Source organism: Furipterus horrens, unplaced genomic scaffold (genome assembly GCF_987537825.1).
Source record: "Furipterus horrens unplaced genomic scaffold, mFurHor1.1.pri manual_scaffold_8, whole genome shotgun sequence".
Classification (NCBI taxonomy): domain Eukaryota; kingdom Metazoa; phylum Chordata; class Mammalia; order Chiroptera; family Furipteridae; genus Furipterus; species Furipterus horrens.
The window spans coordinates 88,894,887-88,918,503 of NW_028327178.1; the positions used below are offsets into that span (position 1 = coordinate 88,894,887).

The following is a 23,617-nucleotide window of genomic DNA, read 5'->3' on the forward strand; positions in this document are numbered from 1 at the left end:
AAGTCACCTAGCACCTGTGAGTGTGACCTGGGTCTTCCTGATTCCAGAACCACAGGAGCCAACCCTGCCTTCTCCAGAAAACCTATACAATACTGCCATTAGCCACCCTCTCCCTTACACAACACTTTACAGTTAGCAGAGCAGTTCAGCTCTCATTTCCTCTGGAGTTCTGGAGACGGTTCTGAGTAATGGAATGTTAGGACTGAAAAGGCCAACTGCAACCTTTGAGACCAACACGTGTAAAAATGGAAACTGAAGCAGGGAAGCTGCTCAGCCAAGGGTGAAAGTGAAGGTTCAGGAGAGATCGGGGTGGGGGCAGCTTTGATCAGGTAGAGGAAGGCAGCTTGTCCCAGAACGGGGAAGTCTGATTTGGAGTTTCTCAAAGCCTCAGTCTCCCTCTGTGTGACTTGGGTGTGCTCTGTCTGCTCTGCCTGTTTCCCAGGCCTAAGGGTAAATGTCAGTGAAGGGATGGAACCAAGAGGCCATGCACAGCTTAAGGCTGTCTGCAGAGGTTTCTTAATCACCAGAGGCCCGTCTGGGTTCGGGAGCCTTGAGGGGCCCCTAGATTTACCCGAGTGCCACATCGAGTCTGTGGCTTTGAAAGGGACCTGGCGGAGGACTGGGCCAGACACAGAGCTGCCATGGCCTCAGACCCTCATGCCCTGGACTTTATCAGGACACAGAATGGCCCTGGGCTTGCTGAACACCCAGAAGCACACTCTCACCTATAATAGCTACACCCACAGATGTTTCTTAACACATTTTTTTTTTTCCTTAAAAACCTTAATTTTCAATAGCATCAAAGGTTTAGAAAAGTCTATTTCGGATTTGGTTTCATGGTTGAGCGTTTACTCTATGCCAGTGGTTACCTGTATGGCCAATGTCGGGCACTGTTCTAAGTACTGATCACATGAACTGATCAAATTCTCCTAATAAACCTATGAGGTAGGTATTGTTATCCTTATTTTACAGATGACAAAACTGAGGCATAGAGAGGTTAAGTAGTTTTTTGAGATCACACAGCCGAGGTTTAAATCCTACCCGGTCCCAGACCCCAAGCTCTAACTACCGAGCCCAGTTGCCTTTCGGCCTTATTTAATACCCCCAGCAACTTGTAAGAGGACTGTTATTATCCACATCTTGTAGAAGAGCAAACTGTATTAAGTGAGAGGAGCATTAGTTGAAGTATAAGAAATTGCCATTTTTGTTGGTAGAAGATAGCCTCATATTAGCAATTCCCTGTGGTTGAGTCCACAGGACTCAGTAAACTTGGCAAAGCCAGGATTTAAACCTAGATAATTGATTCCAAAGCTTCGGTGCATGGCCACCCCGCCAGGCCTTCTCCCAATCCATCCACACAATAGCCCATGAGTCCATCTGATTTTATTAGTCTACAGAGGAAGCCCACCAAGCTCAGAGAGGACAATCAACTTTTCAAGGACACACAGCCAGGATGGGGAGAGATTGGGATGTGCCCCCAGGTCTCCATGGCTGGAGCCTGCTTTCTTAGCCCAGTGCAACAGCAATGCCTCTAGGACACACACACCCTCAGCCTCGCGCTTGGGGCTTCTTCCGGGTCCTACAGGGACCGGTCTGATTCCAGGGATGAGTGAAGCTAACTCCTCTTGGGCACTGCTGCCTCAGGCTGGACCACCATCGCCTGCTATGGGATGATTTCTTGTAGTAATGCCACATGATTCATAGGACCTGCTCTGTGGCCCATGGTGGAGGCTCCACTGTGCCATTGCGGGAGAGGGATTCTATTTCACCAACTCAAAAGGAAGGCATTCCCAAGCCTGGGGGACCCAGACCACATGGGGTAACCACTCCTTTCTCCGGAAGCCTCCACTTTCCCTGAATCCTGATAGCGGTGCCCACATCCTCAGGGGTGTAAACACACAGAGAAGGAATGTCATAACTGCCCTTCTGGAGTCTGCTCTGGGATTGGTAAATTGGCACAGCTGTCTCTGGCAAGTCCCAAAACAGCAGAGGCCAGAAGGCTGTCACGAAGGCCATGGGCTCTGCTGCTCACTATCTGAGTGGCCGTGGGCAGGTCATCTCTCTTCTCTGTTCCTCTGTCGGCTAATTTGAAAAATGAAGCATAAAATGCTTTCCTTGCACATAAGGACTCTCAGTTAGTGACTGTGAAGGGTGTCGAGTGCCAGGCATGGAGGGTGGGTTTTGGGCTTGCCAGGCCTGGGCTCAGCCCCCAGCTCTGCTACTGCTGTGCTTGAGTGAAAGTATTTTCCTCCTGAGTCTCAGTGTCCCTATAGGTTCAATGGAAATGTTAATAGCATCTATACCATATGGTTGTCACAGAGATCAAGAAGATGATGCATGTAACCCACCTGGGAGACAGTAGGTGCTCAATAAATGGTGGTAACAGTCATGATTCAGGGGAGCTCAGCTCTTTCTGGTGTTCAGAATGTTCCAGCCTCCTGTCAGACATGCCTCTGCCTCCATGTGAAAGTCCTCAGCAGACCTAACTCATCGCAGGAAGGTTACTTTAAGGAGCCCAGCTTCAGAGGATAGCATGATCCAAAGTGCTGTGTGTCTATGGCTGAGTGACTCACCCTCTCTGAGTTTCTGTTCACTCCTCTATGAAATCAGACCTCAGAGGACAACAATGAGGATGGAAGAGTGTGCGTGTGTGTGGTGCTGGCACATTATAAATGTATAAATGATGTGATGGCTATTTGTGGATGAGGCCATGGTGGGGCCTGTCAGCCTACCCCCTGCCCACAGCAGGCTGGAAAAACCCAGTCAGATGCTGCCTTTCAGACACGGTTTTCTTCCTCCTCCCTTCTTGCCCCCCTGCTGGCAGGCATTTGAGTCAATCAGACTCCTTAATTCATAGCACATTATCAACATCAGTCATGCAAGACCCTGCTTTTGTTTTGTATTTTATTTTTCTTTTATTTTTTAAATTGTTACAAATGGCCAATTTTCCATTTTACTCTTAAAATTTATTTCATTTATTTTTTAAAGTTATTTTTAATTTTAATATAATTTATTTAAATTTATAATTTTTATTTCATTCTTACATTTTATTTTTGTTTTTAATTTTATCCTTTAATTTAGTTTTAAAATACTATTTTATATAGAGACTTTTAATTAATTTTAATTATTTTATTCCTCTTATTTAAAATTTTGTATTGTACTTTTTAATTTTTTTATTTTTAAATTATTTTGTAATTTAATTTTTCACAATTTTTTATTGGGTTTTCTGGATTTTTCTTTGTCCATTAAGAAGACTTCCTTGTAGGGCCTACATTAATATCCCCCATTGATTCTGACATGGAAGATGCCTTTCTTCAGTCTGACACTTCTCGCTTAACTTTGTGCGTCCTCTGGAGACTAGAAATCATTATGATACTGTTTATGTGGTCAAATCTCTTGAAGGAGGAGGGCTTCCTCCTGCCTATGGTCTGGCCTTTTTGATTTTATAAAAAGTCCTATATGAAGGTCTCACAAGAAGGGCATGAGCCCTCAATTCTCTCTCCTGGAGCAAACCACCTTGAGCAATTCTTCGTTGACAAGTGTTGACAATCCTGATGCGGCAGCCCTTGGCCCTTCCCAGGACACTGCTGGAGCTCTCCAGTGCAGGTGACACTTCTCTGTTCACTTTCATTCCTGCATGTCCTGGGTCACTGCTTGCAGTCAGCACACATCTGCTGAACACTTGCCGGCAGTCAGACCCTGTCCTCAGGGGACCAGCCTGGTGGAGGAGGCAGTCTCAACAGAGTGAGTACTAATGTAAGAGGAGGAGAGATGTCAGCTGGTGCCCTGGGATGGGTGAGGTTGGCTTGAAGTTTCCGCCAAAGCTGAGCATCCCCCACCAATGGCAGACATTTTACCAGGGCTGCCTTGGCTGAATGGCTTCACTTTGTAGATCATCTTATTCTCCTGCATCAACAACTCTCTTCCTCCCCCCACCCCCGACCCAAAAGCAAGCAGACACTCAGGATATTTGTGCATAAAGCAGATTTTATTGAAGGTCGGCGGTGGGGGGAGCGGGTGGTGCTGCTAAGGGCTTGTCCCACAGTGCAGACTGTTTCAGATGGAAAATGACTGAACTGTTCTCATAGCCCCTCTCCTCCTGTCTGGAGTAACTCCTTCTGCTTCTGTCTGTCCCCACAAACCACTCAGGACGCCTCTCTGGGGGGTCTTGGGCCCTGAGAGATGTATGGCTTTCAAAAGCATTTCTCTGCTTTTGGAGAGACACCGAGCAGGAGTCAGCAGGGAGAGGCTGACAGGCCACAAGGGAGGCATGGCCCCCAGCAGTTAGGAGCCTGGGCTCTGGTTTGTCTCCCACCTGACTCCTTGCTGTGAGTTCTTGGGTCAACCACTTCACCTCTCTGAGCCTTACTTTTCTCATCCATGAAACTGGGGGTAGGTGTAGCCCCCGAGTTTGTAAGGTTTTGGTGGGTGTGAAATGATTTCACACGAGGACCCGAGTAGCACAGGGTCCTGCATGTCACAGATGCTCACCCAAAATCAGCCTGGTTCTGCCTGTTTGCAGTCCTGGTCCTCTGAGGATCTGCCAGAATGCAGAGACCCACGTGTCTAGCTGCAGGGGTCCATCTTGGTTCCAGCCCTCAATCTTGGTTTTAACTGGGCAAGAAGGATATGGTTCCCATGTTGCAGGTGAGGTCCCACTGGCACTACTACACTCTACATCTCGCTGCTGAATGGGGCTGATTGGGAGTCTCATCTGTGGTGGGGAACAGCAAGGCCCCAGCCACCCTCAACCCCAGAGCAGGCGCAGCAACAGGAATAGTGGGTCTGGCCTCTCCAGTCAGGGGCCAGCGGCCGGGCTGTGCACAAGGCCAGATGGGAAAGACGAAAACACCCACCCAGGGACCAGGGTTCCGGCCCTGCCCCCCCGGGACCCACTGTGTGGCTCTAAACAAGTGCTGGCCCTTCTCTGAGCTTCAGGACACCATCTCTAAAATGGTGTTACTACAGATTTTAAACTTGAACAGACACTCCCCAAATTCCCTTCTCAAAAGGAATTACAGTTTGCCTATCTGGTGGGTCACAGTAATAATTCATTCTTGCTTTAACCATCATTTTGAAGATTATTAGTAAGGTGGGAAAGCTCTTCATGTGGCTATTGGCCCATTTATTTTTGTTCTTCGAATTACTTCTTTGAATTAATATCTTTGCCCATTTTTTCACCTTGGATTGGTCTTGCTTTTCTTATTGATCTCTAGGAGCTCTTTGTATATTAAAGATGGTAATCCTTGGCCTACTTTGTGTGTAACTGGCTTAATGATTGGACTGAACATGTATATAACAGAAGATTACAAACATGACAGGGATACTTTTTTCCCTCTAATTCTCCATTATGTTTCTTTAACCCTTAATAAACTTGGGCAGAAATCAGAGCTACATTTTAAAAATCCATGTCCAATTCATAGCTCTCTCCTTCCCCACCACTGACTAGGCTCCTGACTCCATGTTTCTGCTCTGTAGGCAGATGTGTCATGCTCCCTCCACCCCTCCTCTTTGTGTTGGGAGCAGAAGAAAAGATGGGACAGAGACCACTATCTATTACTTCTCTAGTATGATTGTGACCTCACAACTCTGAGCACAGAGAAAACTCGAAGCTCCAATACCGGTGGGCAGCAGAGTTGGGCCCACACTTTCCTCTGCCTCCCTCTACACCCTCCGTGTGTGGCAGGTACCCTCACTGTGGCATGGGTGTGATTTGCTGGGCAAGAGCATGGCCTTGACCTCTTCTGATCTTCCTAGCTCCCTCACTATGGTCCCCACCCCACAACCTTTTGCCCTTTTGGGTTGAGGATCTGCAGCTTGGTTCAAGTTCAACAGTTTCCTTCAGTGTCCACTTGACCCAGACAGAGAATTGGCTGAAGGGTGGCAGTGTAGGTTTCCCTAGGACTGCCCCTGCCCCTCTACATCTCTCGGTTATTCTCTCCTCTCTCCCAGTAGACATGGGGAGGATCAGCAAGTGTGTGTCCAATCAAGGGATGAAATGCCCATCTCCATGGCTGTGGTTTCCTCCAAACCATGAGTAATTCTCTTGCCACCCCACCTGGGTGTAGGGAGGTAGGGAAGTACTCCACGCTGCCCCAGCCCCTGGAGGCGGGCACAATCCTTCTGGGATTTCCTTCAGACATCTGTTTAAATGGGCTGGGGAAGCAGTGAGGGGGTGGCATGGAGGGTACAAAGACAACTGGCCCCACTCACTAAGTCCTAGAGGGGGTATCTGGTCCCAATTCCATGCTCATGGGTCAGCTCTCTTTAGAAAACATGGTGGCGGGCAGGTAGTGAGGGGAGGACACAGACTTTGTTTCCACCCTTAGTCACAAGTTTTGGATCAGAAAGGTAAGTCCTGTTCATTCAGTCAGTCAACAAACTTCTACAGAGCCCCCAGAGTAGCCTGGTGCTGTGCGTGGCGCAAGTGCCTGGGAAATCTGCCTTCACGATCTAGTATCATTTTGTGCATCTTTCTACAATGTTTCTACAGCTCTGGGATTTGTCTTTGAGCTTTGTTTAAGGAGTAAAAGCAAAGAAGAGAGATTTTTCTGTTTATATTTTGTTTTCACTCTTATATGCCTGGACTCTAAAAAAGGACTTGGTACAATCAAGAAATACCTGCCAGGTGGATGGATGGATGGATGGATGGATGGATGGATGGATGGATGGACAGACAGACAGACGGATGAATTGGACCCTTACAAATATTATGTTTAACCATGCATTTGACAGACAGAAAAACTGAGGCCCAGAGACAGGGAGAGACTCGCTGAGGACTCACAGAACTGGAATGAGTTCACATTTGGGCTCTTTCCCTTCCACTAGGATTTGACAAGGGGAGGGACCCTGTGGAGAGAAGCCAGGCCCAGAAAAGTGTCCCTGAAGATACATGCTTACCCTGTGCCTGGTGCAGCTGAGGCCCAAACTGAATTCCCAACTCTCTGCCACCCCTTAGAACCTCCAGGTCCCTCAGGCTCTGACTGAGAGAGGCTAGGCCTGTCCCTAGAAGGCCAATAGGTCTGTTATGAGGGCCAGATTCAGGCTTGTCTCAGCCAGCCCTAACTTTTAGACCCAGCCCCCTGCCCTGATGCTAACTGGCAGTATGATCCAAGTTTTCTATGCACTGGGAGCTGATCATATACCTAAAGCTTCCTTAGGGAGTGTTTGTGTTGTACCTGTTTTGAGAGCTAGGATCTCTCTGATACATGATAATAACTACCTGTTAATAAGACTGCCTGGCTTTAAATCCTAGCTTGCCACTTCCCAGCTGTGGGATCCTGGGCATCTTGCTTACCTTCTCTGTGCCTTAACTTCCTTGTCTGTAAGAGGAGATAATAATACCTTATAGGGTTTTCATAACCGAGTCTGGCCACACTGCTCACAGCCATCCCACAGCTGTGCATCTACCACCTGCCAAACCATGTTCTAAGCATGTTGCACACACCAACTTATTGAATCTTCACAGCAGTATATAAGGACAGTTAAACCCATTTTACAGATGGGGAAAGTGCAGCTCAGAAAAGTCAGATTGGGATTTAAACCCAGGCTGTCTGATTCCAGAGCCAATGCTCTTAAATGCTCTGCAGTGCTCTGCGGTGCTCCACCATCTGTCCTCTTGCCATCGGCGCTGTGGAACTTTGGGGCTCAAAGGGGGCTTAGGGATTATCCAGATCCCCAGAGGCTGCCTCCAGAAGTGGGCAAAGGAAGCCAAAAAGACAGGGCTTGAGACCCTCACCTCATCCCCATCCGGGCCTCAGCTCTTACCTGACCTATTAATTGAGCACCTATATCCCATCTTGTCTCGGGACAAACAAGGCTTCCTTGGCTGAAAAAAGGCTTGAAAGCCCTTTATCAAGACCAAACCTTTGTCTTTCTGTTGGGGAAACTGAGGCATGGGGCAAAGAAGTACTCTGCCAAGGTCACACAATGCGTCTAAGTCCAAGGCCAGACAGGAACATGGTGTTTTCTGGTTCCCAGCACCAAGGACTTCAACATGACTGAGTAAAGGAGCCCGGTTACAGAGCAGACTGCAAAACCTGGTAACTTTCTCAGATTAATCTTAGGAATCACGGGCTGTTCAGTTCTTCTTAGAAAGTGCCCCCCCTTCCCTAAAATCTTGGCACTCATACCCTCCCCAGGGCTCATAAGAGCCTCCTGTTTTGGACAGTGGCCATCTCCCCTGCCCCCAGGTGTGGCAATGGGTCTCCAGATTGGCTGGACATGTCCCTCCCTGGTCCTAACTGCCACAGATGTCCTCCCACTCAGCCAAAGCGGAAGTGTTCACAGCCTCCCAAAGGGCCGCGAGAGGCCATGAAACCCTAACAAGGAATTATAACCTCCCTGGGGAGGGAAGGGAGTAGTAGCCACGTTTATTGCCCCCCAGTCTTGCCAGGCACTTTGTGCATAGCTCTCGGGGCCCTTTGCAGCAGCCAAAGGAGGCTCAGAGAGGCAAGAGACCTGCCCAGGGTCAAACAGCCAGACTGTCCCGCCCCACTGGGGACAGAACTGGAAGGAGCAAGAGCCTCTTTGAGTTCATTCCACAGCCCACAAGTCCTTATTGAGCACCTACTGTGTGCCAGGCATTGACTTACTCTGCCAGGTACTAGGAGCACAGCCATGAGCAAACAGAAACAGGCCTGTCTCCGGGAGATTCCATTTGTGGGGGTGGAGTAGGTAGTAAAATCTCTTGAGCACCTACTATGTGCCAGGCACTGTTTTGAGCATAATGTATTTGATCCTCAAAATAGCCCTATGAGCTAGGCACAGAGGAATAAACTGAGGCACAAGGTATTCCAAGGCCACACACACAGCAAACTTATCCCTTTAACATGAAAAGAAGAGGAACTGTCCTCTCAATATATTTTCTTTAAAAAATTTTTTTCTTTTATTGATTCTAGAGAGAGGGGAAAGGAGGAAGAAAGAGAGGGAGAGAAACATTGACCATTGGCCTCTTGCGTGCACCCCAACTGGGGACCAAAACTACAGCCCAGGCAAGTGCCCTGACTGGGAATCGAACCCTCGACCTTTTGGTTTGTGGGACAGCACCCAACCAACTGAGCCACACCAGTCAGGGCCTCTCAATATTTTTTCAAAAGAATGGCAACTGCACATACCCCACAATTTCATGACAATTTTACATGTAGGACAATTACGAGGCAATTTCTTAAACAATTTCACATACTTGGAAACCTTATGACACTTTCACACACAAGACAGTTTTATGACAATTCCAACACAGACTGACTTTTTGACATTTTCACATTCCTGGCAGCTTCGTGAAAATTCTGTGTTCTCAGGGTGCTGGGCTCTGGAGAGATGGGCCCTGGAAGGTATGACTGCAGGGCATGACCGCCTTCCCCTGATCCCAGCCTCCACCAGCTGCTCCTGCCCACAGTGTGAGCCTGCCCAGTAATGAGGGATCCAGCAACAATCTTTAAAAAAAAAAAGATCTATGATTTTCTGAAGGTCACTGGTGGCCATTCTGGGCTGCTCGGTGCCCCCAGGGCTCCCACCAGGAACACAGATGGGACTGCTCTTAATGACTGGCTAATGGAGGGCGGAACGCATCTTATGGGTCCAAGGTGGGGCATTCAGGGACAACAAGGAAGCAGAGATTTGGTGTGGCGGGGGGAGGGATACCTGCTCTGCACTATGTACAGCACCACCCCCACCCCACCCCCAACACACACACACACACCAAGAGCAAGACCAGGCCAGGCCAGCATGGGGCAAGGCTTTTCCCATGCATCAACCCCAGCACTAGAAGCCTCTGGATGCGGGTCTCATCTGTCAGCACGTGCCCACCGTTGTCCCAGAGGCACCCACATGCTTAGGTACACAGGAACCCAACCCCTCCCCCCCTGCCGTGTTGAGTTTGGAAGAGACTGCCCTCCACTTGCGCCCCTTGAGAAAATACCCCTTGCGTTAGCAACAAGTGGAGTCAGGCTGCCCCTTCCAAATATTACCCTCGCCTCTCATCATCATCATGTGACTCAATAGAGTTTGGGAACCCTGTCTAGTTCTACCACTTACAGTTGTTCATCCTTAAACCTTGGTTTCTTCAACTCCTTGCTTCTCAAAATGAAGCCTGGGGGACCAGCCCCTCACCATCCTTTGGGGAGCTTTGTAGAAAAGCAAAATCTCAGGCCCCACCCAGATCTTTAGCATCAAGATTAATGTTTGAACCCAGGATCCCGGGACACTTTGTGTGCACACTACAGTTTAGGAAGCCCCAGCTGGCCTCGCAGGGCACTTTGGAAGATCACACAGGTTCATACATATACGACACCAGGCACACCATCATAAGCATTAACCCAACAGCACATATGTACTGAGAGGTGGCCGATGCCTCTGCTTCTCATAAGCAGCCCCTGGTGGTTCTGATGTAGATTTAAATCCGAGGATCACCACTGGCTGGGAAACAACAGATGCAGGTGTGACTCCTGGCCCACCACCACTCCCCAGCCCAGGGAAGTCAATGTCTGGAAGGATTCCATGTGGATTTCAGCATGGGGTGGGCACTTCCCATCTGCCCAGTCTCAGGTGGGGGTGGCCAGAGAATCAGTCATACAGCGTTTAAGGAGGACCTGAAAGACAGAAAGACATTTCACCCTGTGACTAAACACACCCACACTAATATGCTCCATCTGTTGGGGGTGAGGGGTGAAGGAATGAGACACAGAAGAGATGGGTCAGCTTTGGAACAGCCTGAACGGCCACTGTTTGGGCAGTTTCCTATCTCAGTCAAGGTCACATGGACATTGAACAGGCCAGTGGCCTTAGCACAGCACAGAACTTAGCAAAGTTTTTGTAAGGTAACCTGTTATTCTTTGTGGAGGACTAATGGAGACACGGGGATACACTGGCAGCCAGGATGTGATGTGGCCTGGAGATGGAGGCTTCAGGTCCGGCAGTCACACTGCGGGGTCTGACTACCCGCTGGGCCACTTACTGAGGGACTTCAAGCGAGCAGCATCACTGCCCTGGACCTCAGTTTCCTCCTCTCTGGAATTGGTATGATAACAGCACCTAAATAAATTTTGCCGCGTCTCCACGTGGAATGGTAAGCAGCTATCAAAAAATGAGGCTGTGATATGCAACATTTGCCAGGATACCTTCAATGAGCAAAGCCATGTGCTGAAGAGTCTGCGTAGGGTGCTTGGTTTATCCTTCCTTGGAACTCACCTGTCAGTGGGGAGAAATAGACACTAAAAACTTAAATATACCGTGTGTCAGGTGGGAACAAATGAAGAAGAACAAAGCAGGCTGAGGGGGGATGAGGGGAAGGGCTACTTCAGGTACAGTAGTGAGGGAGGTCTCCTAGGAAGGGGGCATTCCAGCAGAGACCTGAGGGGTGAGCCTTGAGGATGAATGGGGGAAGGGCATTCCAAGCAGAGGGAAGAACAAGTACAAAGGCCCTGAGGTAAGAGTGGTCTTGGTGTGTTTGAAGAACAGCAAGGATGAGACCAGTGTGGCAGGAGCATGGAGAGTAATTGGGAGAGAGGGGGAGAACGTGTTCATGCAGGAGCAGGGTTGGGGGGGCTCCAGGTCTTTGTAGGTGATACACAGGGGGCAGGGGGCAGGGCGACAGCACCAGAAGTAGAGAGAAGTGGTCAGATCCTGGACATATTTCAGAGGTGGAATGGACCAATTTCTGATAGACTGCATGTAGGTTATGAGGGAAAGAGTAGAGGCAGGATGACTCCAAGGCTTTTGACTGAGTACAGTGACCATTGGCTATGACAGACGGAAATGCAAGTTTGGAGGGCAAAGGATACAAAGTCTCCATTTTGGATGTGTGCCTATTATTATTATATTCTGAGGGTCTTATCCATTCACCCCTTGACAGTCATGTATTGACACCTTAACAGGGGGTCGCCATCTGCTCCTTTACCCAAGCTCCCTCCCTGCCTGGTACCAACTCAGATGCCATCTTGTACTCACCTCTCTTAGAAACCTCTCCTCCTCCTACACAAACTAGTCCTGCTCCCATCGCCACCTCTGCCTCTCCTTCACTTGGCTCTGAGCAACACTGGGCAGATGTTATCAGCTTTCTTTGCACTGTGTGATCTTGGTCCTCCCAACTAGACTGCAGCTTCCCTCAGAACAGTTGTTGAAAACGTTTATTAAGCCATCATTTATTCATTCATTTAAGAAATAGTAGGCCCTGGCTGGTGTGGCTCAGTGGATTGAGTACTGGCCTGTGAACCAAAGGGTCACTGGTTTGATTCCCAGTCGGGGCACGTGCCTGGGTTGCAGGCAAGGTCCCCAGTTAGGAGTGCACAAGAGGCAACCACACACTGATGTTTCCCTCCCTCTCTTTCTCCCTCCCTTCCCCTCTTCCTAAAAATAAATAAATAAATAAATAAATAAATAAATAAATAAATAAATAAAATTTTTTAAAGAAATAGTAGGTACCTACAATGTACAAGGCTATGGATATTTGAAGGAGATCAAGCTAAGCTGAGCCCCAGCCCTCGAGGGAGCACCTTTGGGTGTCTCCCATTTATCTCCCATGAGTCAAGTAATAAAATAGTGCTTATTCATCTGCCGTGAGCTGTGCAAAGCACTTTGCCTGGATGAGTTCACATCATCCTCACAAGTCCCAGGGAGGTGATCGCTACTATTGTCCTCATTTTGCGGAAGAGAAGACTGAGGTTCAGAGTAGTGAAGGCACTTGCCTTATATCACCCAGCCTGGATGTAGTGGTTTGTCAAGCCCCAAAGTCAAGATCACCTCAACATTCTGCTGAATGTGAGACCCTCTATGTCTCCTCCTGAGCACTCAAAAGAGTATGGTGAGCCGGACACCCCTAGCCCTGAATCCCCCAGGAGTCTTGAAGTCAGGAGTGATCTTTGGGACCCATCTCTTGCTGGGAATGGTGCAATCTTCCCCCTAGGCAGGAAAGTGCTGGGGATCCTCTGAGCCATCCTCCCGTGGTAGTGACTGCCTTCCATATGTGGCACCCGAGTAGGCAGGGGGGAGCCCAGATGTTGTTTATTTCCTCTGGTCATTGGTGATAGCATCCCCCCACTACCAGGCAGGAATTAGAGGATACACTTCCCAGCACTCCCTGCGTGTGGCCCCCCTACATAGTTCTGGGTCCTTCCCAAGGACAGAGCAGGGCCTGTCCCTCCCCAGGTTACATGACCCTGGGGCAGAAGGCAGTGGTGTCTTTCTCTTTCCCCATCCTTCTCACCCCCCAGGGGGTCCTTCGGGCCAGCTGTGTTAAATCCTCAGTCCACAGTGACACATGATGTTCTCATGCAAGACACACTTCTCTGGGCACACCCCGGTTATGAAGAAACTCTATCCCCTAAAATGTGAACATCAAAATAAAAAGTTCTAGACTGACTGCCAAAGTAAGTCCAGGATTGCAAACACCCATAGGGGCACCACAGGCAGTGACAGTAATATTACTGAGACCCTCGTTAAGTGTCAGGCTTGCTCAAGTCCCCACAACAGTATCTGTCGGGTCAGCCAATATGATTCCTGTTTTATAGAGGGAAAAATTGAAGCTCAGAGACGTTAAGGTACTAGTTCTACATCACGTGGGCAAGGATAAGGAGCAGAGCTAGGATTTGAACCCAAGCAATCTGACTCTTAACCCTTCTCTACTCTTAAAGTATGGCCCTGGGAGGAGGCACAGCGATCTCTGTGTTAACAAGCTCTCCAGGTGAGTCTGACGCATGCCCTAGTGTAAGAACCCCTGTGCCATGTGGTCTTCCAACATGAAGTAGTGAAGTGAATGGAAGAGAAACAGCAGCTCAAGGATAATAATACATAGCAGCTGACCTTTGCCCTCAGTGGCAGGGATACTAGGGAGCAGTGGGGACTGCAGCAAACTGGAGTGCATTTGCCCCATCTGTGTAACTCCAACCAATTATTGCCTTGCAGGAATGCAGGCCCAGTGTTGGCAGATATTCTGACCTTTTCCAGAAAAGCCCAAATACCAGCTTTTTATGTGAAAGTTGCTTTTTTAAAATGTTGGCAATCTATCCAAATTGCTGAGTGGGAGTTGTGTTTTGTTTTGTTTTGTTTTGTTTTGTTTCATTTAAGTGTGGGGCTGATGTTCCTCACTTGGGTATTGAGGCTTTTTCAGTGACAGACTTGCTCTGGGCTGCCAAGCAGATGAACCTGTCTGCGAGAAAGTATACTTTTCAGGGTCTTGGATGCCACCCTGTGCCTTTTGACCCCCTCAAGGAAAACTCTCAGAGTAAAGGTGGGTGGGCGGCAACCCTGGATCTACTCCAAATCCCCAAATTGAAAAAACAGAGGTCATTTGCAAACGCTGAGCCATTGACTTCTGTTGCCCACTATGTGGGTCGCCCTGAGGTTGGAAACCATCATTTGAAGAGCACAAGTCATTCCCAGATCCCAGCAGGAAGAATAACCTGCCTTTCGCTCAAGACCAAATTTATCTCCTCGCATCTCTGCCCTGAGCCCTTCACTGTCCCAAGGATGACAGACCATTTCCCTGGCGATGGCAGTTGGTAATTGCTGGCCACCAACGTCTCTGGCTTCTGTTTGCTCACCTGTGAAAGGGGAGGAGTGTCCAAATGTGGGTTTACAATCCCATCATGTGTCATGACAGTGCGGGGACAGAAAAGGAACTTACATTTATGGAGAACACCTACTATGTGCCAGGCACTTGCTGGTTCATCTGCACACACCTCGTAACAAGATCCAAGAGGTTAGGAATTGCTGTCACAATTTTACAGATTGGGAAGCTGAGGCCCACAGAGATTAGAGTACTTGTACAAGGTCACTCAGCGAATGATAGAGCCTGGATTAGAACATGGGCACCTTACCATACACATGCCCTTAGATTTTTGAGGGCAGAAAACATGTCATCTGCTTCAATATCATAACAGATGATTTATCAAGGGTCTGCTGTGTGCAGGGCTGTAAGCTAAAAGTTCCCCATGCACTGTTTCCTTTAATCACAACAACCTTGCAAGATAAGCATTATTACCCCTTTTAACAGTTAGAATAACTGATGCTCAGACAGTTAAAGTCCTTTGCCCATGAGCACACTGCTCCCCACCTGGACTTGACACAGAGTAGTGCCTCAGTAACTACTTGTTGAATGAAGGGATGGATGGATGAATGAATGAATGAATGAATGAATGAATCATTCAATACTGGGCTACTGCATGCATTCAGAGTTGTTTTAAGCCTGTATCCCTTTGTAAATTGCCCAGCCTGACATGATGAATTCTGCTATCATTGTCCCTAACATGGACATCCAAGTTTCAACTCAACCCCCAGGTAGTTGGAAAGGCAAAGTGACTCAGATGTCATTCCCCAACCCCACCCCACCCCCGCCAGCTGATGGAGTAACACAGGGCCATACTTGTTGGTCCAACTGGCATTTTGGCTGGGGAAGGATGGTCTCGATTACAGGAAACAGTTGTTAAGGGAAATCACAAGTGGTTCCATCCCCTCTGGTGCCCCAAGAAAACTCAGGGAGGTAGCCATTAGAACTCCAATGCTTTCATTTAGAAACATGCATCTGAGCTGGAAGAGGGCAGCAATGAAGGCCAGGATCCAGGTGAGGTGTAGAAGGACCCAGGGGTTTTCAGAGCATGCTCCCTAGAACCTAATGCCCCTTGGGATGCCATGGTGGTGGTACCGCAGGCCCTTTGTCCTTGCTGAGGCACCCCTGCTCCACCATGATTGTGTCCTCTCTGGCAAGCTACATCCTATTGGTTGTAAGCTGACAGGAGAAGAGCTAGCTCAAGTGAAAATGTGACTTTTGGGGGACCTATGGGGTGAGCCAAGCCTCAGGGGGACTGGAACCTGAGTGTGGAAGGTGGTCAAAAACTCAATATTTTGGGGCCCATGAGGTTTCTGCTTGCTGTTCTCTCTCTGCATCTGATTTCTCTCTCTCTCTCTCTCTCTCTCTCTCTCTCTCTCTCTCTCTGTTTCTGTGGAGGTCGGAAGTCTTCTGGTTGAAAGTGACAGAAAACCTAACTCAAAGTAGCTTGAGAAAATAAGAAAATTTATGGACCCCACCCCCAGGGAGTGGATCCAGGTGCACAGCCAATCTCGTGGCTCTGCTGTTGCTGTGTAGCCTCTATTCTTGGGACACTCTCCCCTCATCTGGTGCCTACCAGCTGTGATCTACATCCTCCCAAATACAAACAGAGTAGAAAAGAACACACACACACTCACTGACTAAAAAAAAAAAAAAAAAAAAACACCCCAAGCAAGACTAGCTCATGCTGAGATACATGTCTCTGTCTGAACCCACGATACAGTCAAGGGGACCTGATGCTCTGATCGGCCAAGCACATCTGGGTAGAGATGGCTCCATGTGACCCTCAGATTCAGGGAGTGCAAACGGATGGAGCCTCTGTTAGCAAAGAGGGGCCACAGATGCTAATGCTCACCAAAGCTTGTCACACATGTGCACCAGAATGAGCCGCCCTGCCCTCCTGCAAATGTTCTTAGGTCAAGAGGCCAGCCTAGACCATTGTCTGCCAATTCAGAGTCAAAGTTCTCAAGATACACAGTCTAACTGGCCCAGTCCACATGAGCTGCGAGTCCCTGGTTCAGTCATCCACCAAGGAACTGGGGCACACAGTACACGCGTGGTTGCTGGGGCCAGTTCTCGGAGAAAAGAGATTGTGAGTGAGGAGGACACTTCCAAAATGCCTATTACATTAGTTTTGGACTTGCTAAAATGTACATTCCTGGGTCCACACCAAACACTTTATAAGCTTCCCTGGGGATTCTTGTGCAGTCAAATTTAAGAACCGTTAAGCTTGGATATTTCTAAAGCCACATTATACAAACCCTAGTTGTCATTACTTATTACTCATAACATTGGCATTTAACTCTCTACATCCATGACCTTGGGGATGGAGGAAAACAGCATTGCTGTTTTTAACTGGTTATAGAGATGTGAGGAAAACCCAGTGTGAGACTATCAGAACTCAAAATGTCAGAGGTGCCATTACAATATAGAGGCACTAGAGGGCACCCTAGCCAAACGCCAGGACCAAGGCAGAGCCACATTTCTTCAAAGACCTGGGGTTGAAAGATGCTAATTGAGATCCATGGTGTATTCTTGTATGCACATACAAATGTACACATACACCCTGACACTGTCCGAGGTCAAGGGGAGGGTCCTTGTTGGGTTCTTTTGTCTTCAAACTGTCGAAATACAAACATTAATGCTGTAGCTCCAGTTGGGGCTTCTTTGCTGTTGGCTGCCTGACTTGGGGCCACCCCTGTGGCCTCAGGTTCCTTACTGAAACTGCAGGGGTTCGGCTGAGTGGTTCCCAAGCTTTCCTGAGCGACAGTGGTTATTTAGAGTTTTGCTTTGTCCCCATCTGTGTTGCCATCAGTCACTTCTGCAGGCTACAGTTCTCCCATGAGGTCCTGTAATGGCAGTGCTGTGTGTGGTTCACCCCTGAGGCCCCAGGCTTGGCCTGGCACAGAGGAGGGCCTAAATTAGTGTTCCAGGGGGCTGTGGAGGGCCTACTGACATGGTCCCTGCCCCACTGATTCTGTGGGACCCTGGGCATATCATTTCAGCTCTTTATGCCTGTTTTCTCAGCTGCAAAATGGGCAACAACACCCCTCTCAGGGTATAAGTCTCAGTCCACAAACTCAGTTTGCAGGAAATACCATTTTGTTTTTCTGTAATTGAACATAATTTCTAATCTGAACTCCTTTCCTGCCAAATAACAGAGATCATTTCAAGCCAATTGAGGGTCCCTTTGCCCTTTGTTGTTGGAGTGGTATCTCAGGTGAGGGGCACTTAAACAGTGCTCAGGCACTGAGGAGAGGCACCCTAGTCTCCAATGACATCCCTTTGTGCCCAGCTGTGACACCATCAGTCATTATCATTTAGTCCCTCAGTATCTGTCAGAAAGGCCCAATGACCTAAATAGGAGAGACAACACTTTCCTCTCTCTCCAATAAAAGAATCCGAGATAGACAGTCCTGGGTTGGTACGGCTGTGCTGTCAGGTCCCTCTGTCACCTGTCATCTGCCATGGTTTCAGATACCTAGTCCTCAGCCTCCCAGCTGGAAGGAAGAAAGGGAAAAGAATAGCCCTGCCCTTCCTTTGAGGGGCATTTCCTGGACGTGGCACAAGGCACTCCCACTTAAAGTCCATTGGCCAGAACTTAGACACATGACCACACACAACTGCAAAGAAGTCTGGGAAATGTAGTCTTTGTTCTTGACAGACATAAATTCTGCTAAAAATCAGGGTTCTGTTACTGAGGAGGAGAGAGAGAATGGACATGGGAACAGGTAGCATAGTGCTCAGGAGTGCAGGTCTCCACTGCTCTCAGAATTCTGTAACCTTCCCCTGCTCCAGACCTGAGCTTCAGGATGGGCCAGTGCTTGGGAGCTGGCAGGAGGAGGAGCAGAAAGACTGTAGTTCTTTACCCCACCCCCACCCCAGGACACAATGGGTCTAAATGTTTTTTGTTTTTTTTTAATATACTTTATGATGAAATATTTCCAACCTACAATCAAGAATAAAAAATAAGGGGGACTTCTGGCCAAGATGGAGGCCTAGACAGACACATTGCATCTCCCTCCACAACTAAGAAGGAATACAACTACCTCAAAACTAGAGACAACCAGAAGTTCCAGAAAACCAAGCTGCATGGAAGTCTAGCAAACAAAGATATAAAGAAGAAATACTCATCCAGACAGGTAGGAGGGGCAGAGCCAGGGTGTAGAGGACGAGGTGTGGTGACGGCGGCAGCAGCAGCAGCAGCAGCAGCAGCAGCAGCAGCAGCAGCAGCAGCAGCAGCAGCGGTAGGCCGGCAGAAAGTACAGTCACACATTTTTAAAAGTCAGGAGGGACACCTGGGGAGCGCTCCCAGCACCAGACCAGACCACGCATCTCACAGTCCCAGCTCCGAGGAAAATAAAGCTTCATTGCTTTTGACTGTGCAAACCAGTGGAGGTTGGGTCAGAGGAAGAAACTGCTAGTCTCTCAGCAGAGTCTGCTTGTTTAAAAGGACCCACCGGTCCTAGAACATCCACAGACTCACCCACTCTGGGAATGACAGCCAGGGCAACTGCTAGAGAGGCGCCAGTCCCATACAGAAGTGGGAGAAGTGCCTGGAAAAGGGGCAAGGGCTGAGCAGGTGGCATTGTTCCCTCTCAGACCCCAACCCCCCAACAGTGCCACAACATGGTGAAACAGGTCACCCTGTACTGATGAATCCCCAAGGCTCCGCCCCTTACAAGATAACAGGAGCGACAGCTCTACCTAAGATACAAAGGCAAACAAAGACAGGAGCCTGTCAAGATGAGGAGACAGAGAAGTATGGCCCAAGAGAGGGAACGGATCAATGTTCCAGTGGGAGAACTAAGGGACGAGGAGATAGCCAACCTAACAGATGAAGAGTTCAAAACACTGGAGATAAAGATGCTCACAGGCTTGACAGATATGCTTAAGTATGGCAAATGCATAAGGGAAGAAGTGAAGGCTATGCTAAGTGAAACAAAGGAAAATCCACACAAAACCAATGGTGAAGGGAAGGAAACTGGAGTTCAAATCAATGATTTGGAACATAAAGAAGAAAAAGAACTGTCAACCAGTACAGAATGAGGAAACAAAAATTGAAAAAAAATGAGGAGAGGCTTGTGAACCTCTGGGACAACTTTAAACATGTCAATATCTGAATTATAGAGGTGCCAGAAGGAGAAGAGGAAGAGCAAGAAATTGAAAACTTATATGAGAAATTAAAGAAGGAAAACTCCTCAAATTTGGTGAAGGAAATAGACATACAAGTCCAGGAAGTACAGAGAGTCCTAAACAAGCTAGACCGAAAAAGGACCACACCAAGACACATAATTAAAATGCCAAAGGTTCAAGGTCAAGAGAGAATCTTAAGAGCAGCAAGAGAAAAGCAGAGAGTTACCTACAAAGGGGTGCCTATAAGATTATCAGCTGATTTCTCAAAAGAAACTTTGCAGGCAAGAAGGGACTGGCAAGAAGTATTCAATGTGATGAAAAGCAAGGACTTACAACCAAGATTACTCTATTGAGTAAAGCTATCATTTAGAATGGAAGGGCAGATGAAGTGCTTCCCAGACAAGGTAAAGCTAAAGGAGCTCATCATCACCAAGCCATTATTATATGAAATGTGAAAGAAACTTACTTAAGAAAAAGAAGACCAAAATTATGAACATTAAAATGACAACATACTCACAACTATCAACAACTGAATCTAAAAAATAGGAACAAAATCCAACTAAGCAAACCAGAATAGGAACAGAATCATAGGTATGGGGATCATTTGTAGGGTTATCAGCTGGAAGGGGAAGAAATGGGGAAATGGTGCAGGGATTAAGAAGCATAATTGGTTGGTACAAACTAGACAGGGGGAAGTTAATAACATAGAGAGGGGTGAAGCTAAATAACTTATATGCACAACCCATGGAATGAACTTATATGAACCCATGGGGGGGGCAGGATTGCTGGAGGGAAGGGGGTTACTGGGCAGAGGGGAGCAAAGGGGGAAAAAATGGGACTACTGTAACAACATTATCAACAAAATACACTTTAAAAATGGTAAATTTTTTAAAAATAAAACATAATATAATGAAAACTTGTGTATTTGGCAGCCTTGCCATTGTCATATTTGCTTTAGATTTTAAGGTATTAAATATTATATATATGAGTGAAGTTCCCTGCTTTCTTCCCCAATTTCTTTCCCCACCTCTCACCTCAGAGGTGTTAAATCCAAAATTTAGTGTTTATCAGTCCCTTATATGTCTTTTACTCTTAATACAAATTTTATATATAATAAATGTTACAAAATATTGTTTTGCACATCGTTGAACTTGATATAAATGGTTTCTTACTGTATGATTCATTGTACAACTTGGTTTTTTGCTCTCGGCACTGTCTTTGAGATGTAGCCATGAAGACAACTGTAACTGCCTCTGTCATTCATCACAGCTGGGTCATATATGTGGTTTATGACTGTGGTATATGACTATACCACAATGTATTTACGTATTTTGATAGACGGTTATTGGATTTTTGCAACTGTTAATGTTGCAATAAGCACCTTTATACATGTCTGTTTGTGCACATACACAAGTTAATGGTTCCCTGGACCAGCAGAATTAGCATCACCTGGGTATCTGTTACAAATGCAGGTTCTCAGGCCCCACCTCAGACTTACAGAATCAGGCACTCCAGGGTAGAACTCAGTGATCTGTGTTGTAAGAAGCTCTCCAGGAGATGCTGATGCCGGCTAGAGTTTGAGAACCACTGCTCAAGGTTTATAACAGAAGCACATCCTCAAATTTATTATTAGGTGCTGCTAGATTTTTCTCCAAAGTATACGCTCCTATCAGGATGGACATTTCCTCTCATCCTTGCCAGCCTTTGATGTCATCAGAACTTAAGATGGTTGTCAATAGGGTGGGAGGTCTAGGCTCTATTCACTTCTCAGTTGATGTCCTCTCTCTGGCCCTGGAAATCCGTCTCACAACATCGCACTTTCTCTCTAGCTGCAGGTCCTGCCGGGTCTACAGCTTCGGAAACACACAAACTTTTACTCTGCTCCCTGTGGCAATTTCTCTTCCCAGGAGCATCAGTTACCTCCATATGAGCCAGCTGGGTCAGTCAGGGATCCCAAATGTAAGCAACAGCACTGGGAGTTATCAGCAGGATATGTGGGGCTCCCAGAGGCCAAACGGCTGCTTTTGATCACATGACTGCTCCTAGTTGCAAGGGAAGCTGGGAAATGTAGTCATTTGTGTAGTGGGTATGTGCTCAGTAACTATCCCAGCGAGACTGTGTGACTTGCTCACACATATGGTTTGACCATCTTTCTCTCCCTCTCCCTCATCCTTCACCCTGGTCTGGCTGGCAGTAGGCACTGGTCTGGGGGGCAACTGCACAGGCTGTGTCATTTGCTCAGAGGAGAATGGCTGCTCCACCTGCCAGCAGAGGCTCTTCCTGTTCATCCGCCGAGAAGGTATCCGCCAGTACGGCAAATGTGTGCATGACTGTCCCCCCGGCTATTTCGGCGTCCGCGGCCAGGAGGTCAACAGATGCAAAAGTACGTGGCTCCTCCCTTGTCCCGTGCTAGTGTTGGGCTCCTAGGCACCTCTGGCCCATATCCCATCTCTTACCCCAACACAGCCACAGGGGAAGTAGGCGAATGCCTGAACCCAGTCTCAGATACTTGCTTGGTTTCAGGCTGGCTCTAAAGCCCTAAGAAAGTCAGTACCTTCTCTGGTGAAAGCAGAGAAACTTCACCTCTGCCCTAGTTTGCTGTGTGGACTTGGTAATATTACTCACCCTTCTGAGCCTAGCTCAAATGAGAAAAGGAGTCCTAATTTCTATCTCTAATTTTTGCTGTGACTTGAGACAAATCATGACCACCTCTGAGCTCTGATGGAAATGGAGCAGGGAGTCCTCACTCCTACTCCAGACTTGCTGTGTGACTTTAGGCAAGTCACTTGCCCTTTCTGAGCTTCAGCTTTAAATACAAATAGCCATGTTACCTTGGACTCATTCCCTGCCCCTACTGGGCCTCAGTTTAAATGAGAAAGGAAGTTCTCCTTGAATGCAACCCAGCTGGACCTTGATCAAGTCTGGGCTTCAAAGGAGACCCTGAATCCTGCCTCCAGTGCTACAGGGCCTGGGACTCCTCAGAGGCCTTCCCACCTCAGTGTCCCAGAACACCCTCTTCCTGGCCAGCCATCCTCACCAGGGGTGGTCCTGGCTCTATTTCAGAATGTGGGGCCACGTGTGAGAGCTGCTTCAGCCAGGACTTCTGCATCCAGTGCAAGAGGCGGTTTTACCTGTACAAGGGAAAGTGTCTGCCCACCTGCCCACTGGGCACTGCAGCTCAGCAGAGCACACGGGAGTGCCAGGGTGAGTGGGGGCCTCCTCATCCCTCCCGTTCCCCTTTCTCCCTGGAGCAGGGGTTGGTGAGGGTGTCAGGAGACCTGGAAGAAATCATAGTAGAATGTCACAAGGATGGCAGGCCCAGCACCACCATGCCAGGTATACATAGGAATCCTTCAGTCTGCTAAAACCATCATTATGATTACTATTACTACCAACATTGGCATCATGGTTATTACCAAGGGAGGCAGCTGAGTACAGAAGAGCACTGATTTTGGCATAAGACTGACCTGGTTTCAAATCCTAGCTCTAAAATTAGTGACCTTGAGCAAGTTATTTAAGCTCTCTGTCCCTCGGTTTGTCCAAACATTAAAAAAAATTACCATGGAACATAGAACCTACTTCATGGGGGAGGGTTGTTATGAGGATTAAAGCAATTAATAAAATTTGAAGCACTTAATTCAGTGACTAAGTATACAGGAAGTGCTTGTTACATGTCATTATTATACATGACATATCAGCTGTCATTATTATTACTGCTCTGTTTTCCCCACTGATCCTTTTCAGACTCCTGTGGAAGCTCTTCTTCTGTGATCTGTCCTTACATGAGCCCATTCCTGGTGTTCTCACCTGAATCATGTATCTCTGCCCACACATTCCCTCTGGGCTTATGTTGACAGTCATTCCAAACGCTGGTGGCTCCTAACTCACTGTCCCTGGCCACATCCCTCCCTGAGCACCAGACCACTTCCACACCTGCCC

At 47.8% G+C, this 23,617-nt stretch overlaps 1 protein-coding gene across 1 annotated transcript in view; it reads left to right on the top strand.

Annotated features, from left to right (window-relative positions):
* Positions 1 to 23,617, top strand: part of RSPO4 (R-spondin 4) — a 35,213-nt gene that overhangs the window by 6,247 nt on the left and 5,349 nt on the right. Inside the window, exons 2-3 of the mRNA XM_090285248.1 lie at positions 21,873 to 22,061; positions 22,742 to 22,882. Coding sequence (XP_090141374.1) covers positions 21,873 to 22,061; positions 22,742 to 22,882 — 330 coding nt within the window. The remainder of the gene's footprint in view (positions 1 to 21,872; positions 22,062 to 22,741; positions 22,883 to 23,617) is intronic.